This window comes from Tauraco erythrolophus, chromosome 2, assembly GCF_009769465.1.
Source record: "Tauraco erythrolophus isolate bTauEry1 chromosome 2, bTauEry1.pri, whole genome shotgun sequence".
NCBI classification, from domain to species: Eukaryota; Metazoa; Chordata; class Aves; order Musophagiformes; family Musophagidae; genus Tauraco; species Tauraco erythrolophus.
In genome coordinates, this window is record NC_141466.1 from 78,610,792 (window position 1) to 78,633,671 (window position 22,880).

Below are 22,880 nucleotides of genomic sequence, written 5' to 3' on the forward strand. Positions count from 1 at the left end.
TCCTACATGAAGATACTATGTGCTCTTGTTATCCAAAGAATACAATGCTTTGGGTCTTTGGTTGCGCTATTCCTGACAACTCCCACTCTTGAAAGTCAATTAGACGAGTTTACTCAGGTATTACTCCTTGTGTTTGCTTCTTGCCAAAAAGATGCTGCTGTGAATACAGAAGATTTGCTGAGTTAACAAAGAATGTGGGCCACAGCCTCACATGGGATAATGCAGCACAATGCCATCAACATGACTAAGGTCTGATGAAGATTTGGTTCCACTGATACAACGTTGCAGTCCCGGCTTTTAGATGTTTGATGTTAATTGCTCTGAGTTTTAACCCAAGTTACAATAATTCCACATAGGCTGGTTAATACATAAATAATTATTGTCTTATGTTTTCATAAGTTGCCTTAATCTTGCTACCCGTCTAGTTTCTTCTGTCATTTTTTTGTGCTTCTTCTGTTGTTACGAATAAACCTTATTTTTCTCCCCAGCTGCTCATGAGGATCCAGTTGCTCAGAAACAAACAAATATTCAAGATAATTCAGAGCCTAAAAAACCTGGGAATGCTGGCTCATCTCCTTCTCAAACTTCCTCTGTTTCTTCAAAAGTCCAACCATCACTTTCCTCTAAGCAGTCATCTGTTCGTTCACCTAATGTTAGTGATAAAAAGAGTCTTCTTTCTGAATATAAGAATAAAATATTGGCTCGAGGAGGGGTCTTAAGTAAATCTCAGTTACCTTCTAGAAAGACAGGTGAGCTGGAACCTGATCTCCAATCCACCGAAGTGACAGACGATCGTGATTCCTCCCGAGAAGCTCCAACGACGCCATCAAAAGCCCAGGATCAGAGGAGCATTGTCAGATCCTTGTCCCCTAGTCGGCCGATCCATCCTGTCCTTGCCTCAGGGAGGACCCCTGTTCGAACCCACACATCAGAGGTGTCACGGCAGATGAGCACAGAAAAACATGAGCCACCAGCACTGTTACCATCGTCAGCACAACGCTCTTCTGCCTTGTCGGTTCCTAAATACACAGACAACGAAACAAAGCAACTGAGGGAAAGCAACACTAATGTGCCTTCTAAAACTTCTTCCCATCCTCTGCCTGCCAAAAATAATGATCTTTCAGGTAATTTGGAAGGAAATCCAGATCCTATGCTGGTGAGAGTAACTTCTAAAACTTCAGAGCCTGGTCGTCTGGCTTTACCATCAAATCGGCAGTCTGCTGTCTCTCATGAGGTTGTCCCAAGTCATCCCAGTAGGTCTAGCTCTCTAGGTCATTCACATCAACCCTCTTCCAAATCGTCAGATTCCCATGCTCATGATAGCCATAATGAGTTTGACAGTGAAGAAGCAAAGGACAGAGCAGAACAGCCCAGCTCTAGGTCACAGCAAGCAAGGCTGCCCTCGGGCTCCAGTTCTCGCACATGGAAGAATTCAAAACTAGCTGCGGTGGCAGCCTCATCGAGGTCTACTGTTTCTGGTCATGCTTCACCTCACTCTCACTCCTCCTCCAGTGCCAAATCTGATGGAAAGGATATTGATAAGAGTTATAAGGAGGACTCAAAAGATGCAAATCCCTTATTTCCTTCTTTACCCTCTTCCAGGCAGTCTTCTTCAGCAATCTATTCCAAGAGAAGAAATCCTCAGGTTGATTCTGATTCTCACCTCGGAAAGAAACACGGTGAAAAATCACCCCGCTCTGACTCAGCAGAACAACAAAGTCAAGCAGCTGCTTCAGAAAAGCATTCTCTTTTGCAATCTTCTCTTTCCAAACATAAGTCTGAAGAGCAGGACAGTCGAGAGGTAAAAGAGACCCTTGCTCAATCAAAACCAAGTGTATCTTTGCCTAAAAAGACGTTCCCCTCTCATCTTCCCTTGGAGAAGATCTCCCGCTCAGAGCCTCCACAGAGGGCACAAACCAGTCCTTCCTTACTGCATTCAAGGGGCCGGCGCCTCCCATCTCCCATCTCATCCCAGAGTAATGAAGAATCACAGGAAGATGATGATGAGGATGTAACAGAAGGCAATGACAGAGCAAGCAGCCGCTCTGCGTTTCCTAAAGACGTGTCGTCTTCTAGGGGATTACCTGCATCTTTCTCTCAGGGAAGCTCAAGTTCATCTCTATCAAAGCAACAGCAGCCAGGTTCTCAGGTACCTTCCTACAAACCAAAACTCACTCAGCCAGACTCCAGTTCTGCCAGTGATACAGCAAAAGACAATCAGTATAATCCAAGGTTGTCATCCACTTCTTCCAAACAAGCTCGTCCTTCATTACCTACTCGCTCAATGGTCGCTACAAGAACAGTGTCGCAAACAGAGAAAAAATATGGCCTGTTGCCCTCAAAAAGGTCCAAAGCTGAACTTCCTCGAAAAGTCTCTCCCTCCTCTTCATCTAAATCTCATCAGTCAGTTTCTAATGAAGAGAATGATTACTACAGTGAATACGATCAGAAAGAAGTGGAAGAGAAACCGACATCATTGGCAGCAAAATGGTCTCCTTCTGTTTCTAGAGGTAACAAAAACACATATGATGACACTACTAGCAATAAAAGGAAATCTATGAACACTCTTCTACCTCACGAAGTAAGCTCTGAAGAGGAAGAGAAGGAAAAAACTCCAGCATTAAAAATATCTTCTCCTGAATCACCAGGAAGCTCTGCCATAGCATCACGGATTTCTCAGTCCTCCAACAAGCATACCCCATCTAAACCAAGCTTTGTCTGGCCGCGTTCTTCTGCGTCTACTGCCACACACACTGTTTCTCCAACAATTTCTTCTTCCACTTTGTCCCCTCGCCAGCGACTACTGAACTCCAGGCTACGGAGCTCTTCCCAACGGCAATTTGTTAGACCTCCTTATAGGCAAGGTAGATTGTCTTTGTTGTAGTAATCTCACTGAGTTGTGTTTTTCCTAAGATCAGCAGTTAGATGAAAAGTCCTCCATCAGAATGCAGGTTCAGTTACTTAGTATAGTGTATTACTTTTTCTTTTGGTGGTTCTCAGGGAGACCAGTTCTTGAGGACATTGCCTAATCAGTGTAATGTGGTGCTCCAGACCTTTGGTCCTGTGATCTAATCTGCATGGGAACCCACCATCCACAGAGTTAGGTACTAAACTGACGAAAGGGCTATGTTCCTTATTGAGCAATAACTTAATTCAATGCTCACTGGAAGTGCCTTTGTATTCAGAAAATGACCCTCTCGGGTTTGTTGCTCTTCATCATATGGATTACTAAAAGGCTTTTACAGGTTATAAAGTGCTACCTTGCCCACGCCTAGGCAGTAACGTGTTTCCTCATGCTGTCCTGGCATTCTGTGTTTTCTTTAATTAATTTTTAAGCCACTTTCCTCATATTTTAAGTGGCAGCTCAGAGTTGCACATTCCTGTTGAGGACTGCTCACATCACAGTCAGACTCTCTAATACCTTTATGGCTGTGATTTACCCCAAATGTTAGAGGCTTGCTTTCTGGCAGAACATCTACTGACCTTGGGTGGCGGAACAGAGAGTCCACTACACGTCAAGGTGTGTTACCTATTGATTCCCCATGTCACCTATGGAGAATCTCAGACAGTCTCAGTGACTTTGCTAGGTAGAAATGTTTTTTCTCCCTCCATTGCATGGACATCCAAAACAGTACTGAGTGACCTGGATGTTTCAGTAAATGCCTTCTATGTTATATATAGATAAAAATGTTTTGTTCAATGTGGCCTCACTGTTACACAGTAAGAACCATGCAGCTGGGCTATTGTATTTGCTATGTTTTAGTCAGACTCAATGTTGTGTAGAGGTCCACCAGCTTACAGAGTTTCAAGGTGGGAGTGGACCTTAAATAATACCATGGAGAATGAGATGCATTGCATGAAAGAATAACAGATTTCTCTGTGGAGGTTGTATACCAGCTTACTGCTAGCCATTGCATTGGGAAGTTAATAGCTGAGGAACGTTCAGTAATTTTTTTTTTCAGTTAATGTATATATATATATTTTCATATATATTTTTCTGGAGGTAAGTCTCTGAGTTAGGATGTGAAAATTACTGCCCCTTCTGAGCTGGGGGACCTGCAGCTCGATGCCACTGCTTCTCCACATCTGAGCTGAGTGTGCCTCTGTGTAGCAGTGTTTTTCAGCGAGATAAGGAGAGTCCTTCCTTGAACGACTTAAAAAGAAAAAAGGAAGTAATTCCCATCCCCTCTCCTTTCAGTTCACTACAGCTTTGTATAAGGATAGGACTGAAGAAATGTTTGTGTTTAATAATGTTTTCTTCCCTCACCACACTCCTCAAATGTTTGCAAAGATCACAAACATTTTAATGGCTGTAGTGCTGTCCAGAAATGTTGCCCTGCTTTCTTAAAAAAAAAAAACAACAAAAAACCAAGAGGGACTAAAGAGACCAAATAAACATGGCAGAAACAAACCATGAGTGTTTAACCTCTTCAGAAGAAACCATTTCAGATGCTTGTGCCAGCTGTGGGGATCTAACAGTGTCACAAGAGTTGCTCCAAGCAGAAATGAAATGCCTGATTTGCCAAGAGTTGAGGAGGGCTCTTTCTGCTCTCATTTATGTACAGATCACTCAGAAAATGCTTTTCTTTGCACTTTAAAATGTACACTTGTAGTATGCGCAGCTTTCTTCAGAGTAGCGTGTTTTCTTCTCTGTTTCAGGTTACAATGGCAGACCTAATCTTACAACGAAAAATGGAAACGGAAATGGAAAAATACTACCTGGTAATAATGGAAAACCAAGTGGACAGAGAGTAATCAATGGCCCTCAAGGAACAAAGTGGGTAGGGTGACCTTCTCTCCAAATTCAAGATGATTTGGCCTCTTATTGTAGTTATATTTTCGTTAAGAAAAGAGAGGAGAACAGTGCTGTCAGTCAATGAAGCTGTAAAGTGAGGTTATACCTAGAGATCTAGCTTCCACTGTTCACTGAAATCTAAAGACAAATTCTGCATTTCATTATATGAACATTTTAAACGTCTGATTTAAAGCCTGATGGCTTGAATTTTCAACTATAGCGTTACTCCCATAGATTTAGTGAAACATTTTTTCCTCGAAGTCAGTGGGACTTAAGCTCCCCAGTGAATCAGAGCTTGTCTGCTGGCAGTGTGAATGGGGACTGCCCGGGGCAGCTGCTGTGAAAGACATGTTCAACAATACTTCTCCCAGACTCATGCTCCAGGGAGAAGCTCGTGAGCAAGAGTAGCGAAAACGTAAAATTAATCCCTAAGTGTCATGATGCTTTAAATGTACATACATAGGTATCTTTAAGCATTTTGTCATTTTTACAGACATGTTTCCAGTGGTATTTTCAGAAGAGCTCAGATGTCATTGATAGGAAAGCCCCTCTAGGTGCCTATATGACCAGACTTTGTCTTGTAAAATCCTTTCCAATGAGTTTATAACCAACCAACACAGGGAAGGAACTGGTGTTTCCTGTGTGTTTGCCGAAGCACTGAGCAGGAGGATATCAGATATGTCACATTCAAGGGAGGCATTTTGAACAGCATGCCCAAAACCCTTTAAAGAGACTCCAGAAAGTGGGCTAGGAGGGTACCTGGGAGGCCGTGGGGCATCTCTCTGCAGCCCACGAGAGGAGGGCATTGCTGCAAGCATGATGAACACCTTGTAAAGCAAGAGGGTCTATGTAATCATCTATGTCCACATCTGGGGCCTGGAGGCCTCCAGAGACTGATCTCATGGTCTGCTGTCCCTCCTGCTGTAGCCCAGCACCAAATGTAAGCCTGTCTTGCTAACCTGAAACTGCTGCTCACGTCCTCTTCCCGATTTCCTCCCAGTACTTAACACCTTTTGCATTTGTGTGTTCTGTGGCTTAGTGTGTGTTACCTCAGGTTAAAACAGCATACAATTCATCTGTTTTTGGTTGAAATAGCAGCAAAGACTGCAGTTACCTCTTAAATTCAATCCAAGCTCTCAGACAGATTTGTTTTATGAGACAGAGGCTTTTCTTCTGTCTCCTACCCCAATTAAAATCTTAGCTACTTTGTTTTCACTGTCGCTTCAATCTAAATTAACTAATTTAATTTTTCTTATTTTTTTTATGAGTAGACATAATTTAAAATCCCATCTTCAAAGGGACTCAGGGTCATACTCAAATCAGCATTACAGGAATCCACCTTAAGAGTTGTGCAGCCCAAGGAAATCGAAGTTGCTCCCTGGCATGTGAGAGCTACAGTAGGCCAAATGAATATGGTTGCTGCTCAACTCTGGAGGCCAGCTTCTGGGGATTTGCCTTCTTCAGCAGTAATTTTTCAGTGTTTACTATACAATTAGTCGCTTGCTTTTAGAAGTCTGTCTGTAGGTGTTGTAGCTTTTCCTGAACATCACACTTAGCATCTGAATTTCCCCACGATTTCTGTTGCTGTGAAATTTCATTTCACCCCCTCTTGTGTTATCTAAATTTGAGTCCATCTATTGCTTTTAGATTGTAGATCTTGACCGAGGGCTAGTGTTAAATGTTGAAGGAAAATACCTCCAAGATTCCCAAGGCAACCCTCTCCGAGTGAAATTAGGAGGAGATGGGCGTACGATTGTTGGTAAGTGACAGTTTCCTTCTTACATAAAAAAAATCTATTGTTTTTGTGCATATGGTACGAGTCTTTGAGCTGTTGGATGCTTCGGGCATCCCTAGGTCCCATGCAAGCCATTTGGAGTTGCTTGTACCTCAGGTGTCCATCAGGCAGTCAGCATGCTGCAGGACCTGGGGAGGCTTTGGGGCATCCTGTGGGGCTCTGGAGTACGAGGCAGCAAGAATCACCCGAGTCCATCTCACTGGTGTCAGCATTAGAAAAGACTGCGGAACTGAGCCAGAATAAGGATTGATGCTTGTTTACATCTCTGTATACATAGAAATAATTATTCCCCACCACTAGCACTGTACCAGCCATATTTATGTGATTATTTTATTTTTTCTTCTGAAACTAACCACAGATAGTAAAAAAACCCTGTGTGTGATCTGTGAAAACACTGCAGTTTGCATATCAGTCTACCTGTATGGATCTCTTGAGCCCAAATTCAGTGCCTGCTGTTAAACTGGTTACCATGAATATTTGCAGTATCCAGAATATGGCACAAAAGCTTATCTGCAGTGAAAGCATCTCACCAACTCATCCCAGTTTTTTTGGACGTGTTTGACATTAGGGAGCAGAACATGGCTTCATCGTACCTTTCAACAATAGTTACAAGACTAACTTAGATTAAATGCAGGCACTGTCTGCATGTTGTGATTCTGAAGTGAAATGTCCCTGCAGTCTTCCCAAGAAGTGTTTATCAAACAGCTGAGAAAAGTGAACACCACTGTGGTTTATCTGAGGTTCTTCTGAACCATTTTCCAGCTCCCTTAGCCATGGCTCTTTCCTAGATAACAAGCTTCTTCTCTGTCAGCTTAGGTACAGGAGACTGTAATCACACCCTCAGTGCGCTTGTGGTATCTACTGTTGATAAATATCATGCTATAAGCTTGAAATGGATTAATGGTGAGATGGTTTTGGTTTGTTCTTCTCTCCTAGATGAAAAGGGTGCCCCGATGGTGAGTCCTGATGGATTACCTTTGTTTGGACATGGCAGATTTAGCAAACCTGTAGCGAGTGCGCAAGATAAACCAATAATAAGCCTTGGAGGGAAACCTTTGATTGGTCTTGAAATGATTAAGAAAACAACCACTCCCTCGACTACTACAACAACAATACCCCCAACAACTACCACAACAACTACTACAACCACTACAACAACTATTGCTACAACTACCACCACCACTCCTGAACCAACTACCACTGAACCGCCCACTGAGAAACCACCCCCAACCTGTCCTCCAGGCACCTATGCACAGTATGATGATGAGGGCAACTTGCTGTTGGGGTTCGATGGCCTGCCAGAGTGCAATGCAGAAGGTATCTTCCCTTTGTGCTGTTTGAGCTTCTTTGGTTGTGCTGTTTGTACAGTGCATTACACAAATGTAAGGTGGGAAACAGACTGCCTCTGAAGATTTTGGTCCATGTGATAAGGTAGGAGCTGAGATTGGAGCAGCTAAACAAGGGTTTGGGTGTTAAATGATTTTCCGTTGGAAAATGTCAGCTTTCCGCAAAGCTGAAGTTTTTAATGGAAATACGTTGATTTCGGCAAAATTCTTACCTTGCGTCAGATCCAGTCTTGTGACATGTATTCGTGCATGTGAACACAAGTACAGGCCGTAGTCTTGTGGTCAAAGCAGTCACCTATAATTAAGTCCTCACTCCAGTTCAGGCCAGGGAAAGACCTGAAGGCACTATACATTTTGTCTGTTTTGTGTTCATTTCTCACAATAAATTCTGAAAAGTCTCTCTTTTGAGCCACAGTGGGATCGGCTTTTGCAAAATGATATTCTTGTTCTCTTGCCAGCCCTCGGAGATGGAGATTTTCTAGCAGGAATGTAGCACAGCATGGATTAATCTGGGGAAAGACAACTCTGGCTCCACACAGATAGGGCAGAGTGTTGTACACTAATTTCTTTCTCATCTGAAAATATAAACCAGTGTCACTACAGGTCTTTATTTCCCTGTTGCAATTGGCGTCAAACTAAAATCCAAAGTAAACAAATGTAAATGCACTAGAATCTTTGGGCATTGAGCCTGTTCCTACCATGTTTTACCCTTTATAACCTGAATGTTGCATTGCAATCCGGTTAGCTGTTTATTTTGCAAAACGAGTTCAGGTACCATGGTAAGCACCGTGGTAGTCCTTATCCTTCCCCTTTGTAGGTAATCCCCAACTCAGTCTGTAAATGGGCCGTAGAAGGGCCATAACCTAAACAAAGGAATGGCAATCAGACATCTGCCACCTGCAATGGCTGCTTTTAATGGGTAATTAAACCCACTTAGCTTTACCCCATACACCTGTATCTCTGAAGCCAAAGTAAATTCACAAGTAGGTCATGTAACCATGGCCTGAGCAGCTGAACTATTGCTTTGAAGAGTGTAGAAGATATGGGAAGATCTGGCTTCAGCTAACTCACACTGAATCTAAGGATGGCATCTTTGAAAAGGATCTCAGAAGCAAAAGACTGAAAATTCCTTACCAGCTACCCTGGGTAAGTAATAAGTCACAGATGTCATTGCCTTGTACAGATGGAATTACAATGATTTATAGTATTAATATTTATCTAGCCATTAGCCCCCTGTTCGAGTATGTTTATAGAAGTGTGCATGCATACATACATATGCATAGATGTGTGCATATATACACACACGCACAAATGTATCTATGTATGAATAACAATCATCGTTAAACATTGCTGTGAAGATTTTTCATTTTCCCTTTGGTGCTTTCATTGTTCTGAATTGTATTTACAAAAATGTTACAAATATTGCTTTATATGATCAGCCTGGTATTTTCCAAGTTGCCTAAAGGAGACCATGATTTTTGGTAGGGTTAGAGTCCCTCCTGCTGCCACTGTCTGCTTTTGCTTACCTTAGATGTTGCTTATGTCCTGTGATGTTTCCACCCTTTGGCCTAGGCTATTTCATACCTGAAGGACATCTTCTGAGAATACATATTATAAGAACAATAAGGGTTTATGAAATATGACTGGGCCTAATCTGAGCATAGGGTCCGGAAGCTGAACAACAAAAAGCTTTGCAGTATTATTTTTAGCAGAGTTGCGGGCTGGGGAATTTTCATGTGATTTTATGAACATTTAAAAACATTCTGCTTGTTTTTTTTTGCCTTCTACCAGATGGGTTGCTGGATCCTTGAGCTTTCTATGAAAACTAGTTTTTTTGTTCGAGCTGCATGTTCAATGAGAATGGCTCTTAAGTCACTCCTAAACTGCCTGACATTTCAACAGTATGTCTGCAAACACATCAAAGTGGAAGACAGAGAGGACAAGATGGTGCTGGATTTCCACTTTTTACCTGCTATATAGCTTGAGTGATGTTAATCTTTACCTGGCAATTATGCAAGTTACTCTGAAGAGTAATTATTAGGATTTTCTTGACCTTCCTTTCCTCCCCCTGCCCCACATCCTGGTGACCTACCTCAGCATTTGACAAACACTACAAATCAACCTGCCTGTTCCACAGAGGAACTTGCTTGAAAAGAAAGCATCTTTGTGATATTTATTTAATATTTATTCAATATTTATTTAATGATGGCTGTTTTTGTTTAACAAGTGCAGTGTCTATTACAAGAAGGATAAACAACTACTGCTTGAACTATCAAAATGCTGAATGCTGTTTTCCCTTGACTATTTCCAAATCATATTTTTGTGCTGTCTTTCCCTTTAATCCTAGTCTGGAAAATCCTCCAGATCATTTAATGAAATACTTTTTCTGCCAAAGCTTGATATTTGTTGCTAGGTGCTTTACTCACAAACAGCCTGGGTCTGTAAGTGCCAAAACCCACTGCCAAATGTTCTACTTAAGCTTTGGCAGATTCACTTACTCTCTGGCAGGATTTTTGCTCAACCCAGCAGAATTTATTGTCAACACTTCACTGGATTCAGCAGTCTTTAACTTTCAAGAAGGAGTTTGGCCACACAGGCGTGATTTGTCAGTGAAATCAGCTAAAATTTTGTCATGAACTCACAAAGAAAAAAAGGTGGAGTCTTAGCTACGTGTTACATGCGATAAAATCAAGTGATGGTTGTGCTCTCTGCTGTAATTACAAATGCCAAAAGACCATGGCAAGATGTTGTAGCAAGACTTAACCTCATTTGGTACAGGCAGGGCTCACTGAAGAGCTGCAGCAAGGAGCGACGGAGCAAGCTGGAGAACTGCAGCTGGTGTACGTACAGAGAATTATGGAGTGAGAGATCTTTTGGGAAGTACCCCTATTGTCACCATGCCACAGTTAATGCTAAAGAAGCACCAACAGTGAAGTAGAAGAGACTGAATAAGTACAAAAATGGAAAATAAAATTTATTTTTGCTGGATTGTACGTAGGCCAAAGGCTGACTAGCTAGTAGGTGTGAAAGAATTGAAATCTGCCCATGAAGGACTTCAAATTTCTGCATATCTGAGCCTCTTGTTTACTTGGATGTAGTCAAAGGTAAGTGCCTACATTGTAGACGTTGGTTGATGCTGGCCAACTGTGGTGAGAAGACCTGCAGAATTCAGCAAAGGACCTACATTGTCACTACTTTGTCACTGACTACCCTCACAGGAGTCAGGTGACATTCCAGGATGATCTGAAGAATGACGATGAAAGTCTACCGTGAGAAAACGTCAGATTTTTCTATATGAAAGTCTGACAAGAATTAACCCATTTCCTGTGTTTTCAAAGCTTATTTTGGCATTAAAATCACTGCTGTATATTTAAAAGAAACTTATTGTAGTAGAAAAAAAAATCAGTCTTGTACAATAATTGTTCATTCTAAATAAAAAAAACCCTGCAAAATGAAAATGTATCATTCAGATAGTATTTGTGAACTATTTGACATTGACAGTTGAAATTTTACATTGTTTGTATTACTAGCTCAGTGAAAATAACATTATTGCTTTCATATCAAGTGTTTACAGGAATATTACCAGTTTCTGTGTAGTATCCTGAGGTCAAAGCTGTCTTTCTCTTGTTTTTGTTCACACACTGGCCTCTTCCCAGCCCCAGCACTTCAGTGAAGACTTCTGATTGTACCTGCAGTGGGTCCCAGCACAATGCTTTTGCTTTGTTTGCATTGCTTTTCATGGCTAATCTGAACTTTGTGTATTCTTTGACTTCCCTGAATAACATTTGGAGTAATGCATTTCTGAGTGTGCAGGGAAGCCTCGAGGGTTCACAAGATGAGGTGCTTGATGGTTGATGTATCTTGTGCTGGATAAATGGCCTGCAGAGATATTGAGATAATATGTAGGGACAGGCATCTGGGAAGGCCGTGGGTGCATTGGCACTGTTTTTTTGGGTGGATCGGGATAGCGTCTTTGATGTGCACCTCACAATCATCTCTTCTTGCTATGCTTTTGTTTGCATCATGAAGCAATCTCAGTGTGCACAAACTGAGTTCCTGTTGGCTGAAACTAAAGCAGAAGCAGTGTTTCAGGATGACACGTGTGTCCTTCAACCTGTAACGGGCGTTCAGTCCGCAGGATCAGACTAGAGGTAGTGCAAAGTAAACCACTGGGAAATACAGAACTAATTACTTTGTTCTGCAAATCCATTCCTTTTGGGCTGCATTACTTGCTAGCATAGACACAGTCTGTAAATGTCATGGCTATCTGGGTTGTTTGATTTTTATTCTCCCACAAAAATATTTAAATAGAAGTTTTCAGTTAATTTGAATTCCTTAGTTGTTTTTTTTTCATATACATTTCTCACATTTGCTGCTCCTCAGACTATAGATGGTTGCTGGCAGCCTGCCTTTGCTCCGGAGCTCCCAGGGCCGGAGCAGAGCTCCTGGAAGGTGTGTTAACTCTTGATTTTTTGAGTAGCAGGCCTGAACCCATTTTCCCCCTGCAAAACTCCTGGTTACTACAGTTAGCTACTCATCTGTTATTCTGAATATGCAGAGTGGACTGTCCCTGTGTTATCTGGAAGCTAGACAGTTATCTTATTTCTTTACAAATCAACTGACTAAAGATTTTTATTTTAAACTTTATTCCAGAAGTATTTTACTAGGAGGGTAGGGATGAGACTATTGAATTCTTATAGCATTTTTTCTTTCTCCTTCAATAGATACGTTCTCAGGACTGGATTCAGATGTGACAGCAACTCCAGAAGCATATGTGATATATGATGATGGTACTGTTTAACTGTAAAAGTCTATTGCAAGTGGTGTGTTTGGGGTTGTTTTTTCCCTTTCTTCTTTCTTTGGAGTTGGGTTTGAGGGGGCGGGTTGGTGAATGGGTCCTTAAGCAGGCAGTGGTAAGCTGGAAAAGCTTTCCAGAGTCCTGCATACATGTGAAGAGCAAGGGTGCAAAGGCAACCATTTCTGGACGTTTCCACTGGTCCTGCATTCTAAGAGGAACCTGTTGTGGAAATAAGTTACGTTCAGAGCTGAGTCGTACAGTCACTGCTTCAATCCTATATTTACTTTCTTCTATACAACTTCTAACTCCAGCCCAGTCAAAGCCAATGAACTCTTCTAAAATAGGAAATCTAAATAGAAAATCCAAATAACATCTGAGCCCTGGAAACTTGAAATACCTTAGTGAGTTTTTGACACTCTACAGCACTGTGAATATATATATTTTTTTATATGTAATCTGCATTTAGACTATAAAACATGCTCATACTGAATGAGATCACCTACACATAAAATAACTAGTCTGCTGAATTTGTGTGGAATTTAAATCAAAGAGATTTGAAATCAGATAAAAGGAGAAGAGAGAAAGATTTTTTTTCAGACACATATTCGTGCCATATTGATACTGTAATCCAGGACACACAAAACTTAGATGAAGAGGAAGCCTCAAGTCCCAGCATTTAATTATAAGTTTGTGTAGGGAATGCAAATTCTTGATTACTGGAACTAGCATTCACTTTCTGCCATCGGTGACTTCTGATGTTCTGCTGCTTTTAATCCTCAAATTCCTGCTTCTACCCCCGCATATGAAAGCGGATAAGTACAGACCTCTGTTAAACTCAAAGCTTTTTAGTAGAATTTATGGCTCTAGAATAATGGAAGTTTTGTTCTTTGTGGATGCAGTGCTGGGATCTTAAGTCAAACCACCACTACCACAAGAAGAGCATTTAAAGAGAGAGTACGGCAGCTGAGAGGAAGATATCATAGACTTTTGTGCTTTTTATTCTGATCACTTCATACTGAGGCCAACATTTAGAATGTGGGGAGGAGAGGATGAACTAAAAACTGCAGAAGTCCTACATCTCATGTTCCTTACATCCCAATGAAAGCAGAATATCCTCGGTGCACAGGTCTTTTGCCAGGCCTCCCCTTAGGGGCAGGTCACCTGCAGAAAACAAACGCTTTAGCAATTTAAGCAGAAAACACTCAAAAGCTGTGAGCTGAGTCTCACAGCCTGTATGAGGACATGGCAAGGATGCCAAGTGCTTCTTTCCCTTCGTTTTGTGTGTCAAGCTTTTCAAAGAGCACTAGATTTAATAGGACTGACATGGAGGACTGAAAATCAGGAGATAACAGTTTGCCTTCCCTCATGGCCCTAATAGGACCACGAATGGCAAGTACAAGGCTTCATGCCTCTTAAGTTGCAGGAAAGTTTAAGAGCAGCATGAACCAGCTCTAGTGTTTTAGAATAATAACACAGTTTTCTTAAAAAGCCATTTTTTCGCTTCCTTATCTCCTTCCTTTGGCATCTGAGGGCTGCAGCCAGGGATTCAATTACAGTGCCGTCTTCTCTTGGGGGTTGTGAGGGGAGGTGGCAGACAGCGCACGTTCAGGATATTGCTGTATAAATACATTTGTTTATTGTCATACGTTTTACCTATGTGAGCAAGGTCTAAATCAGCAATGACACTAGTATTCTAAGGCAAAAACTTTGCACTCACTGTCCATCGGTTTGGTAGAAACCCTTGCAAGGCTGAGATGTTACCAACCCTGACTTAAAGGCCCGTAAGGAGTGTATGGCAGCTAGGGCAGGGTGCGTGGCACTCCTTTGAGGCTGTGGCTGATGACAGAAATGTTTCCCTTCTCATAGTTAAGCCAAAATAACATGAAGTAAGTTAACATTTTCATCTTATGTTTCCTCTGAAGACTACGAGTTTTTTGAGAGCACTTTGCCACCAACCACCACCACCACCACTGTCACCACCACTACTGCTTCTACGACAACAGAATCGGAAGTTGTCTATCCAGAGACTAGTGTTGTTGGCACCGGCCCTATGTCAGAATATGATATTGCTGGGAAGAAACGGTTCACTGGTAAGGTTGTTCTTTGATTATGTAGCTTACTGCTTGTGCTGCAAAGAATTCTTGTTCTAGTAAGGTCAGCCCTTCAGCTGAGACCATTGTGCAGCTATGTCCAACAGACTGGTGTGTGGTCCCTGTAAGGACTGCCACCTGGGAAACCCAAACAGCAGTACTTTGTTCATAGCTTTGATGCTTGCATGTCTGCGTGTGGACCTACACCAATTTTGTTGAAGCAGTGCAAACCTCTTTGTACTCTTTCAGTGTAAAAGTGCTCGACTTTGTATTCTGCGTTGTGTTCAGTTTAGCTGAAGTCAGTAAAAAAGCAAGAGTGTCTACTCTGTTCAGCTCAACTGCATCATTTTAAGTTCACACCAGTAGTTCAATCAGTGCAAGTCTGCATGTAGGCGTGTCTTCCTCTGGGGAACTGAATTCTTTTCCACTGACCCATGCAACCCCCAGTGATTTCCCCCACCTTGCACAAGCATATATGTCAAAGGTGTGCTTCAAAGTAAAGGAATGAATGGTATTTTGGATATGAACTTTTGAAAAAATAAAACCAGTAGAGAGAAATTTGACTTTGCTGTTTGTATCTTGGCTCTGTGTAAGGAACTCGATGAAGGAACCCCAATACATTGACATGAGCCGTGAGGCTGGCTCCTGGGTACGTGAGCCATTCAAGTGTGTAGGTGGGTGTTGTAGCTCTTGACTTCAGAGCTGCTCTGCTGCTTTGTCAGAGAAGCAGATGGGGGCCTGGCTAGAGGGATTTGGAGGTGGTAGGGCACTGTATTCCAGCCTCCACCCCAGACCAATGACCTCCCTGCTGCCCTTTACAAACCTCTGGCATTTGAATTGAGGTCAGGTCAGTTGCTGGCCCACCTGGCATTTCAGATGGGAGTTCAGGGGATTGACGGTCAGCTTTGACTCATGTCCTGCCTTCCCTTCCAATATCCACAAGCTTCACGTGGCTTAGAGTGGAGCTCTACTGCTGCAGTAAAAGATTTGTTTGTATGTATGCCAAGACTTTTTCCAGTGCATCTTCAGTTTCCCTGTCCAAACAATTTCATGATGTTTCTATTCGGCCGTCTCACTGACAGTGCTTCTTGATTCATTTAGCTGGAGAGGCTAAAATTAACTTCATTGCAAGATCTGGAAAAAATCCCTTTAGGGCATGAAATCCAATAAGATAAACCAAGAAATGTTGGTTTATGAACATTTCAAGGCACTAGGGAAATAATATTACCATTTCAATGAATTGTATTATTGCAACTGAATAAACATTTCCAAAGCAAGTTTTACAGTCCTTACTTCGAATGTTACGGTGACTTTTAAGGCAATAAAAAGATAGTTTAATCTTTTCCTGAGATGAAGTACAATTCCAGTCAGTATAAAGCTTTTTAAAATAGAAGTTACAGGTTGGGAGCACATGCCTGGAAGGTGGGAACTCGTGACTCCTGGTCTCTTAGTACCCAGGGGACCACAGCAATAATTCCTCTGTTTAACCTGGTTAGACTTCACCTTGGAATTACTCTTCTTGTTCCCTCTGTTTTTTCACTCAAGCTTCAGGATATTTGTATAAGAACAAACCATTTAGACCTGTAAAGTCTTAGACGATCTAAGGCCCTGGCAGGGATCTGTTTCCATGTGTGGAAAGGCAGAGCGTTTGGGTGACATTTTCACCCCATCTTCCAGAGCGGCTGGAGGTAGTGTGCGGAGGGTCCGGCAGTCAGACTGCTCTCTTCTGCCTCTCATAGCAAGGATGATCCTTCTGTCTTTGTATAATTGGGCACAGTCGTGAGTGTGGGGTAAACCTGAATACTGGCATCCCATTGCCCCTGATCTTCAACCAAATTGAGTGCGAGCCACGCTTTGTTGGCAGCAGTGAACCATCTCTGGGCTGGAAGGGGAGGAATTTTAAAATGCATCACAAAACTTGACTCTCTTCTTTTCAGGAAATTGCCAGCCTATGTACTGTTCTGTGGTACCTACAAACTGCCAGCTAAACATCACACTTCTCTGTCTCTTACAGCTCCTTATGTGACCTATCTCAATAAAGACCCAGCAGCCCCCTGCTCCTTGACAGAGGCCCTGGAGCACTTCCAAGTGGAGAGCCTCGATGAAATCATCCCTAATGACCTCAGAGAGAAAGATCTGCGTCCCCTGAAAGCCCCTCACAACATCACTGTCGTGGCAGTTGAAGGTTGTCACTCCTTTGTCATCGTGGACTGGGCCAAGCCTGCTCAAGGAGACATGGTAACAGGTACTCTCCTGAGGGTTTCTCTCCTGATGGAGTAATGGGGAAAGGGAAGATTTTCTTTAATGACCATTTTTACCTTAAACTGAGCCAATGGCTCATGAAGTTCTCATTCCCCTGCAATTTTCTGAGAGAAGTGAGCTACTTTCTGAGGAACGAGAAAGGTCTTTCTGTTGTCCCTCAGTGCCAGGGCAACCAGGTCATGCTGGTCCAGATATTTCAGAGATTTTGACACTGCTTTTGTGCCAGCGGTTCTGAAGGCACCGCTTCTTGCCTGAATGGTAGCTGTGATAGCACTTTGCTTGACTGAGCACTTCTGCCCCCAGGTAGTGCCCTCAGCACCACTGCAGGCACCTCCCAAACCTGCCTTTGGAGCATCTTTCACACTTGGCTTTAGACCACTCCAAGCTAAGGTGACTGTGTGACTGGAGCCAGTGTGAGTCCTGCCCGGCTGTGAGCGTGCAACTGATTTCAAGAATGAATCTCAAAAGTTGCTGGATAGACACTAGAGTAAATAAATAACCACAATATTTTAGAAATTAATCAACTCCTGTTTGTCAGTGGACTCAAAAGATCTGAAGTAAGCGTTGGAAAAGACCACTGCTTTGGTGCTAACGTCCAGTTTTTGAGGAGTCTCGCCCAGCTCTGCGGCTGACAGCGATGACAGAGGAGGGGGATAGCAGCGATAATGGTTGGGAAGGGAGAAGGTGGCACTCGAACAGGCTCTGTGGTGTCTGTCCCACAGCATTTCATTCAAGGCTGTCTATCCAGTACCGTACCGAGCACAGTTTGCATAACATTTTTTAAAAAAAAAACCGCAGTATTTCTAGCTATATTAGTTTCTGCACAGTCAGTGTATCACTTGTGTATCACAGTGAATGGGTTGCCTCTGTCATCTTTTCACTTTCACTGTTTTAAATCAGTATTTGCACCTGGGTACCATCCTCTGATGTTAATGCTCCATCGTTATTAACTAAAGACTGGAAATTCTTGAAGCCTGGGATTTTCCAGGACAGTTAGGCATCTAATCACTTTCATATTCAAAGATGCTTCCACTCCTTTTAACCCATAAAATCTACCACGACGCCTAGGGATATTATTTATTTAAAATTTACTTAGAATCCGCACAACTATTTGTCTTTCCCATTTACAGGCTATCTGGTTTATAGTGCATCCTATGACGACTTTTTAAAGAATAAGTGGTCAACAAGGACTGCAGGGACTACTCATTTGCCAATTGAGAACTTGAAGCCCAACACACGGTAAGGATTTGATCCACTCTTTTTCAGCTCTATTAGGGAAGTAAAACAAATTTTGAGAATTGTTTGTTGTTTTTCTTGACCTTAGTATAAATGTTTAAGTCTGATCTGGATTTTACTCATTCTGTTTGATAGCAAATTGTTTCATAAACTGCACAGTTACTTACATGATATTTTTACCATATTAACCCTGGGGCAGATGACTGTGTGTACATGCATATATGTTTGTGTATATAAAAACACATATCAGTAACAGAGAAAATGTTATTTTAAAAATTTTTTTTCTAGTCTTATGCATAACTGAATCAAATTTTAGGGGGAAGAGTATACTAAAGTGTACCCTTGGCGTGATGTCATGTGGCTGTTCCCACATCCTGGTGTGGCCAAGATTTGATACCTAAGAGCTGATGAGGAGAGGTGTCGCTCTGTGATCTGTTTTCACGTTCTGTTCGCATGAGTTGCGCTGGAACAGAAGGTTTGGTGGTATATAATAAGGCTATGGCAGTTGCTCAGAAGTCAGTTTGGCAGGAGCTTTAGGTCTTTATCTTGCAAAAAATCTCACTGAAATGGCAGAAAAAGAATGCATACTTTGCGTGGCATTGGAATAATTCATGGCAATTGGGTGGTAAGTAAATGGCCACAAAGAGACTACATTAAAATGACTTCTTCTGACAGATGTTCAGTGGCTCTCATACTTTTCTCTCAAATTCTGAGTCTGAAATACTTTTGGTGCTGTCTTGGGCTAGGTGGTTGTTTTTCACGTGCTGATGACTACAGTCTCTTAGACACTGGTGGCAAGTGTTGCTGCTGTGTTTGGTAATGTGGGATGGGACTAGCATGCCTCACTTCATGGCCAGCTACAGATCAGAGCATCCACTCTTAGGACAGGCACATAGGGTTTGTGCCAGGGCAACGCAGAAGAGAGAAACGGTGTCACCTGAAGTATCTTTTCTTTCCAAAATGATTTATAGATGAAAGGAAGGTTCTGCTGGTTAAAAGCAGTGAATTGAGAACCTCAACCTAGTAAACAGATAATTATTTGAGCATGGCCTTAATCTAAAATCACAATAGATTAAATAATAAAATAAGATAAAATAAATAAGTTATTAAAAGTCAGTGCAGTGTAGCATTCGGGTCTCAAATATGACCAGGCATATTTTTTTCTGACCACTTTACAATGCTTCTCTGCACAGCCCTGACTTTAGTATAGATTCACACACACCTTGCGCCGGCAGCTACTTTTGCTGGCCCTGAAACATCCAAGTACCAAGAAATCAGTCTGTGTTAAGAAGGGGATGCTGCTTCCCTATCTCCTCCCTGGACATTTCCCTCCAACCAAAGAGTTCTGGGGACATGACATCTCTTTGGGAGAACCAGCACCGAAGTGACTTCAGCAGCAGCTCCTTAGGCAGGTGCACCAGGGACACATAAACCAGAGGATGTCTGCAGCGTCAAAGACCTGGGAAATTAGCAAGCAAAAGGTGTATGGAGAGGCAGGATAAGCACGCACAGGACACCTAAAAAGTTAAAAAAACAAACAAACAAACAAACAAAAATAAGATGTTACAGGAAAAACTTTGTTCCATCTAGTCCTCTCCTTTTCTGTCTACAGTGCTGTCAGTCATACACTTCATGAGGCTTTTCTCACATGTTCAAGAAATAAAAGAAGGTATCCTATTCTGAAGATTAATAATCTAGATCTCAGTGCAAGTCCTTGCAAATGGTGGATGGTGCGTTAAAGCAATATTACTTGCATGGCAGAGAGCTGCAGTTGTATGCTCTGTAGCTGCTAGTGCCTTTGTTATAAAACATCAGTGTTACAAAAGTATGGAGGGAGGTGTGGGGCACAGTTGGTTTGTTTTCACCTGTATGGTGTCACCTGTTACAACAACATGGAAGAGATCTGAGATCTCCTAAACTCTTTTCCTACATAGCGAGAGGAGTGGATGCAGACCCTCCTGCCTTTGTACATCCACATCCTTGTGCCTTGAGGACATCCTTTGCCTAAACCTCTTCCTCCTGCCACTAGTCCCAGTTCCTGCCTCCACATCCCAGACTCCGATACATCCCCAGCCCTTTTCCCCTTCACCAGTTTTCTGTAGCCTCTCCTCTGCTCCCCCACTCACACCCTGTCCCCCACGCAGACGGGGGAGGCATTGCCTGTATGCCCCAGCTTCCCCTGGCTGGGCTGCTCCATCTCTTGCTTCTCTGCTGTTTCTAACTTCCAGCCCCAGCTCCTCACCTCTTCACTGTCTTTCAGTCAAGTCTCCCTCTTCTGCTGCCCCAAGGGCAGTGTTGAAGGCCAGCAATAGCTCTTTGCTTCTCATGCCCAACATCCCAAGAGCTCCAGTTCACCAGAAAGAGTGGTTGCGGTGAAAGCCCCCAGGAGACCTGCAGCCACTGTCCTGGCTGTGTTTGGTGCAGGGGAATTGATGGGAACAGAGCTGCCAAACTGTGATACATCTGCCGAGATGTACATTAACTCCAGACTTCAGAAGGTCACCATTTGGCTGTATTCGAACAGAGTTTTATAGCAACAATAAGGTTATGCATCTTCACGAACTTAATAACTCTCCTGTTGAATATTGAAGTTCTGTTTAAAAGTAGGAAAGTTCAAGTGAGTACTGTTTGTTTTAAGCATATTATTTCCCCAGCATCTTACTGAAGAATTCTATAATCCATTGCCCTCTGTTGTATGCTCTGTGGAGGCAATAAAAGCTTCATGTGGGGTCTGTGGTGGAGAAGGAGGGCTCTTTACAACAGGGAAATTGTGTGTATTGGCCAATCTCATTTACATTCTCCAAATCCACAGACTGAATTGATTGCATATTTGTTGTCTTTAAAATAACTAACTCTTCAACCACTGGGAAAAGACCCCATGCGTAACTAAGAGAATATGGCATGAAATCTGAAGTTAGTCTAAAAATGTTGTGTTTGCATTGTTAGTGCATTTTGTGAGAAATCTCTGATGGCATTCACTGTATGCAGATGCCATTGACTGCTGGATGTTCCGTGGGGGTATGTTGGTGGTGCAATCCCGTGGTGTGCGCAGCATATCAGAAACGGGTTGGCATCTTGACAGAAGTCAACCCCAGGGTAGATTTGAAGCTGTCAACATATCCCGGAAAACATCTGCCTGGTGTTTAGATATTACAAACAAAACGGAAGCCTGTGTTTAACCCGTGTCATAAGTCTTCTTTCAAGTCTTGGTCTAACCTCTGTTTGAGAAGCGGAAGTTTTTCCATTAGCAAAACTCATGTCAGCTTCAGTGGGCACAGGAGCTGCTGCCTTGTGACATGTGAATGTAAACACTAAAATTACTTTAAACCTTATTATATCTTAAAACCAGCAATGACAATGTCCCTTCCCTAATCTTAATTCTCTGCCATCACAGAAGACTGATGGAAAGGGCTGGACAGCATCCACTCAACCACTAAATCCAGTCTCCTGCAGTCACAAACATTATAATCCTCATCATAAACGTTTCAATCTCCTTCTTGAGCAGGGTTAGGCTTTTTCCTGCCTTTTTGCAGGAAAGCTGTGTCCATGCCTGATAGGAGCAGCTAGATAGTCTTGTGATTTAAAACACCCTCCTTTACTACTGTATCTCCATGTCTCATCAAACCTTCTTCCCTGCCCACTTGATTTTTGTTCCCTCCAGGGACCTTTTGATCCCACAGTGCCTGCTACCAACTCCACTACTGCACAGAGCATTTCACAGGAGGCTCTCAAACATTTACTCAGGGCTCGCGACTCCTGACAGAGCTGGACGGGCGTAGTGCTGGGCCATTTTTGGTGGAGGGAGGCACTTTGCACTAGCCTGTGAACCTGCAGGTGGCTGACTAATGTGTTTTTCTTCTGGAGGGATGGAGCAGTTGCAGAAGGAGGGTTTCAGCCCCTGCTGCCCTCTCCATGTGCACGTGGAAGGACTCCTGCCTGTTGTCCCCAGTCCCCTTCCAGCCTCTTTTCCCCCGCATCCACCGATCCTGCTGGGCAGTAGATCTGTAGGGTGCCGTGGCGTCGGCTCGTTCCCTCCCAGACACCTGCGCCTACCGTCTGTGCACCCACCTAGCGCTGATGGAGATCCGGCAGCAGCCATCCCACCGTCCTTGTGGCTGGCCTGCGGTCATGGGGATGGGCTCCCGCCCCGCCACCTGCAGCACGTTTGGACGGTGCCGCCGGCACTGCCGCACGTCCCACAGCTGGCTGGTGTCCTGCCATCTCAGCCTACCACTGGGTGGGGCACGGGGCTGGGGGTGCATGCTGGTGTGCCTTTGGAGAGGCTGGAAAAAGGATTTTACGGCTATTTTTTTTTTTTTTTAAACCAGCTGCTTCCCTAATTAGCATGCTGAGTGATTATCTCACTCTGTGGCTGCAAGTGCCAGCGATTTAATTCCAACAGAAGGGAGACACCCCGAATTAAGTCACAAAATAATTTTGCTCAAAGTGACAGGTATGGTGATATGATTAGTCATATAGTCTAAATGAATAAAAATATTGCATATTTGTTTCGCCATTACAGTTTACTATGTCTTTTCGTGAAACATCAATAGAAGCG

At 42.9% G+C, this 22,880-nt stretch overlaps 1 protein-coding gene across 3 annotated transcripts in view; it reads left to right on the plus strand.

The window, feature by feature from the left end:
• Nucleotides 1–22,880, plus strand: part of FNDC1 (fibronectin type III domain containing 1) — a 43,860-nt gene that overhangs the window by 8,862 nt on the left and 12,118 nt on the right. The window contains exons 7-15 of one of the 3 annotated variants that reach the window (XM_086626680.1): nt 489–2,864; nt 4,660–4,781; nt 6,443–6,554; nt 7,527–7,907; nt 8,921–8,923; nt 12,661–12,726; nt 14,657–14,824; nt 16,839–17,069; nt 18,217–18,325. In XM_086626680.1, the coding sequence (XP_086482806.1) occupies nt 489–2,864; nt 4,660–4,781; nt 6,443–6,554; nt 7,527–7,907; nt 8,921–8,923; nt 12,661–12,726; nt 14,657–14,824; nt 16,839–17,069; nt 18,217–18,325 (3,568 nt within the window). The remainder of the gene's footprint in view (nt 1–488; nt 2,865–4,659; nt 4,782–6,442; nt 6,555–7,526; nt 7,908–8,920; nt 8,924–12,660; nt 12,727–14,656; nt 14,825–16,838; nt 17,070–18,216; nt 18,326–22,880) is intronic. The other 2 variants (XM_009991810.2, XM_086626686.1) reach the window with 2 other exon arrangements.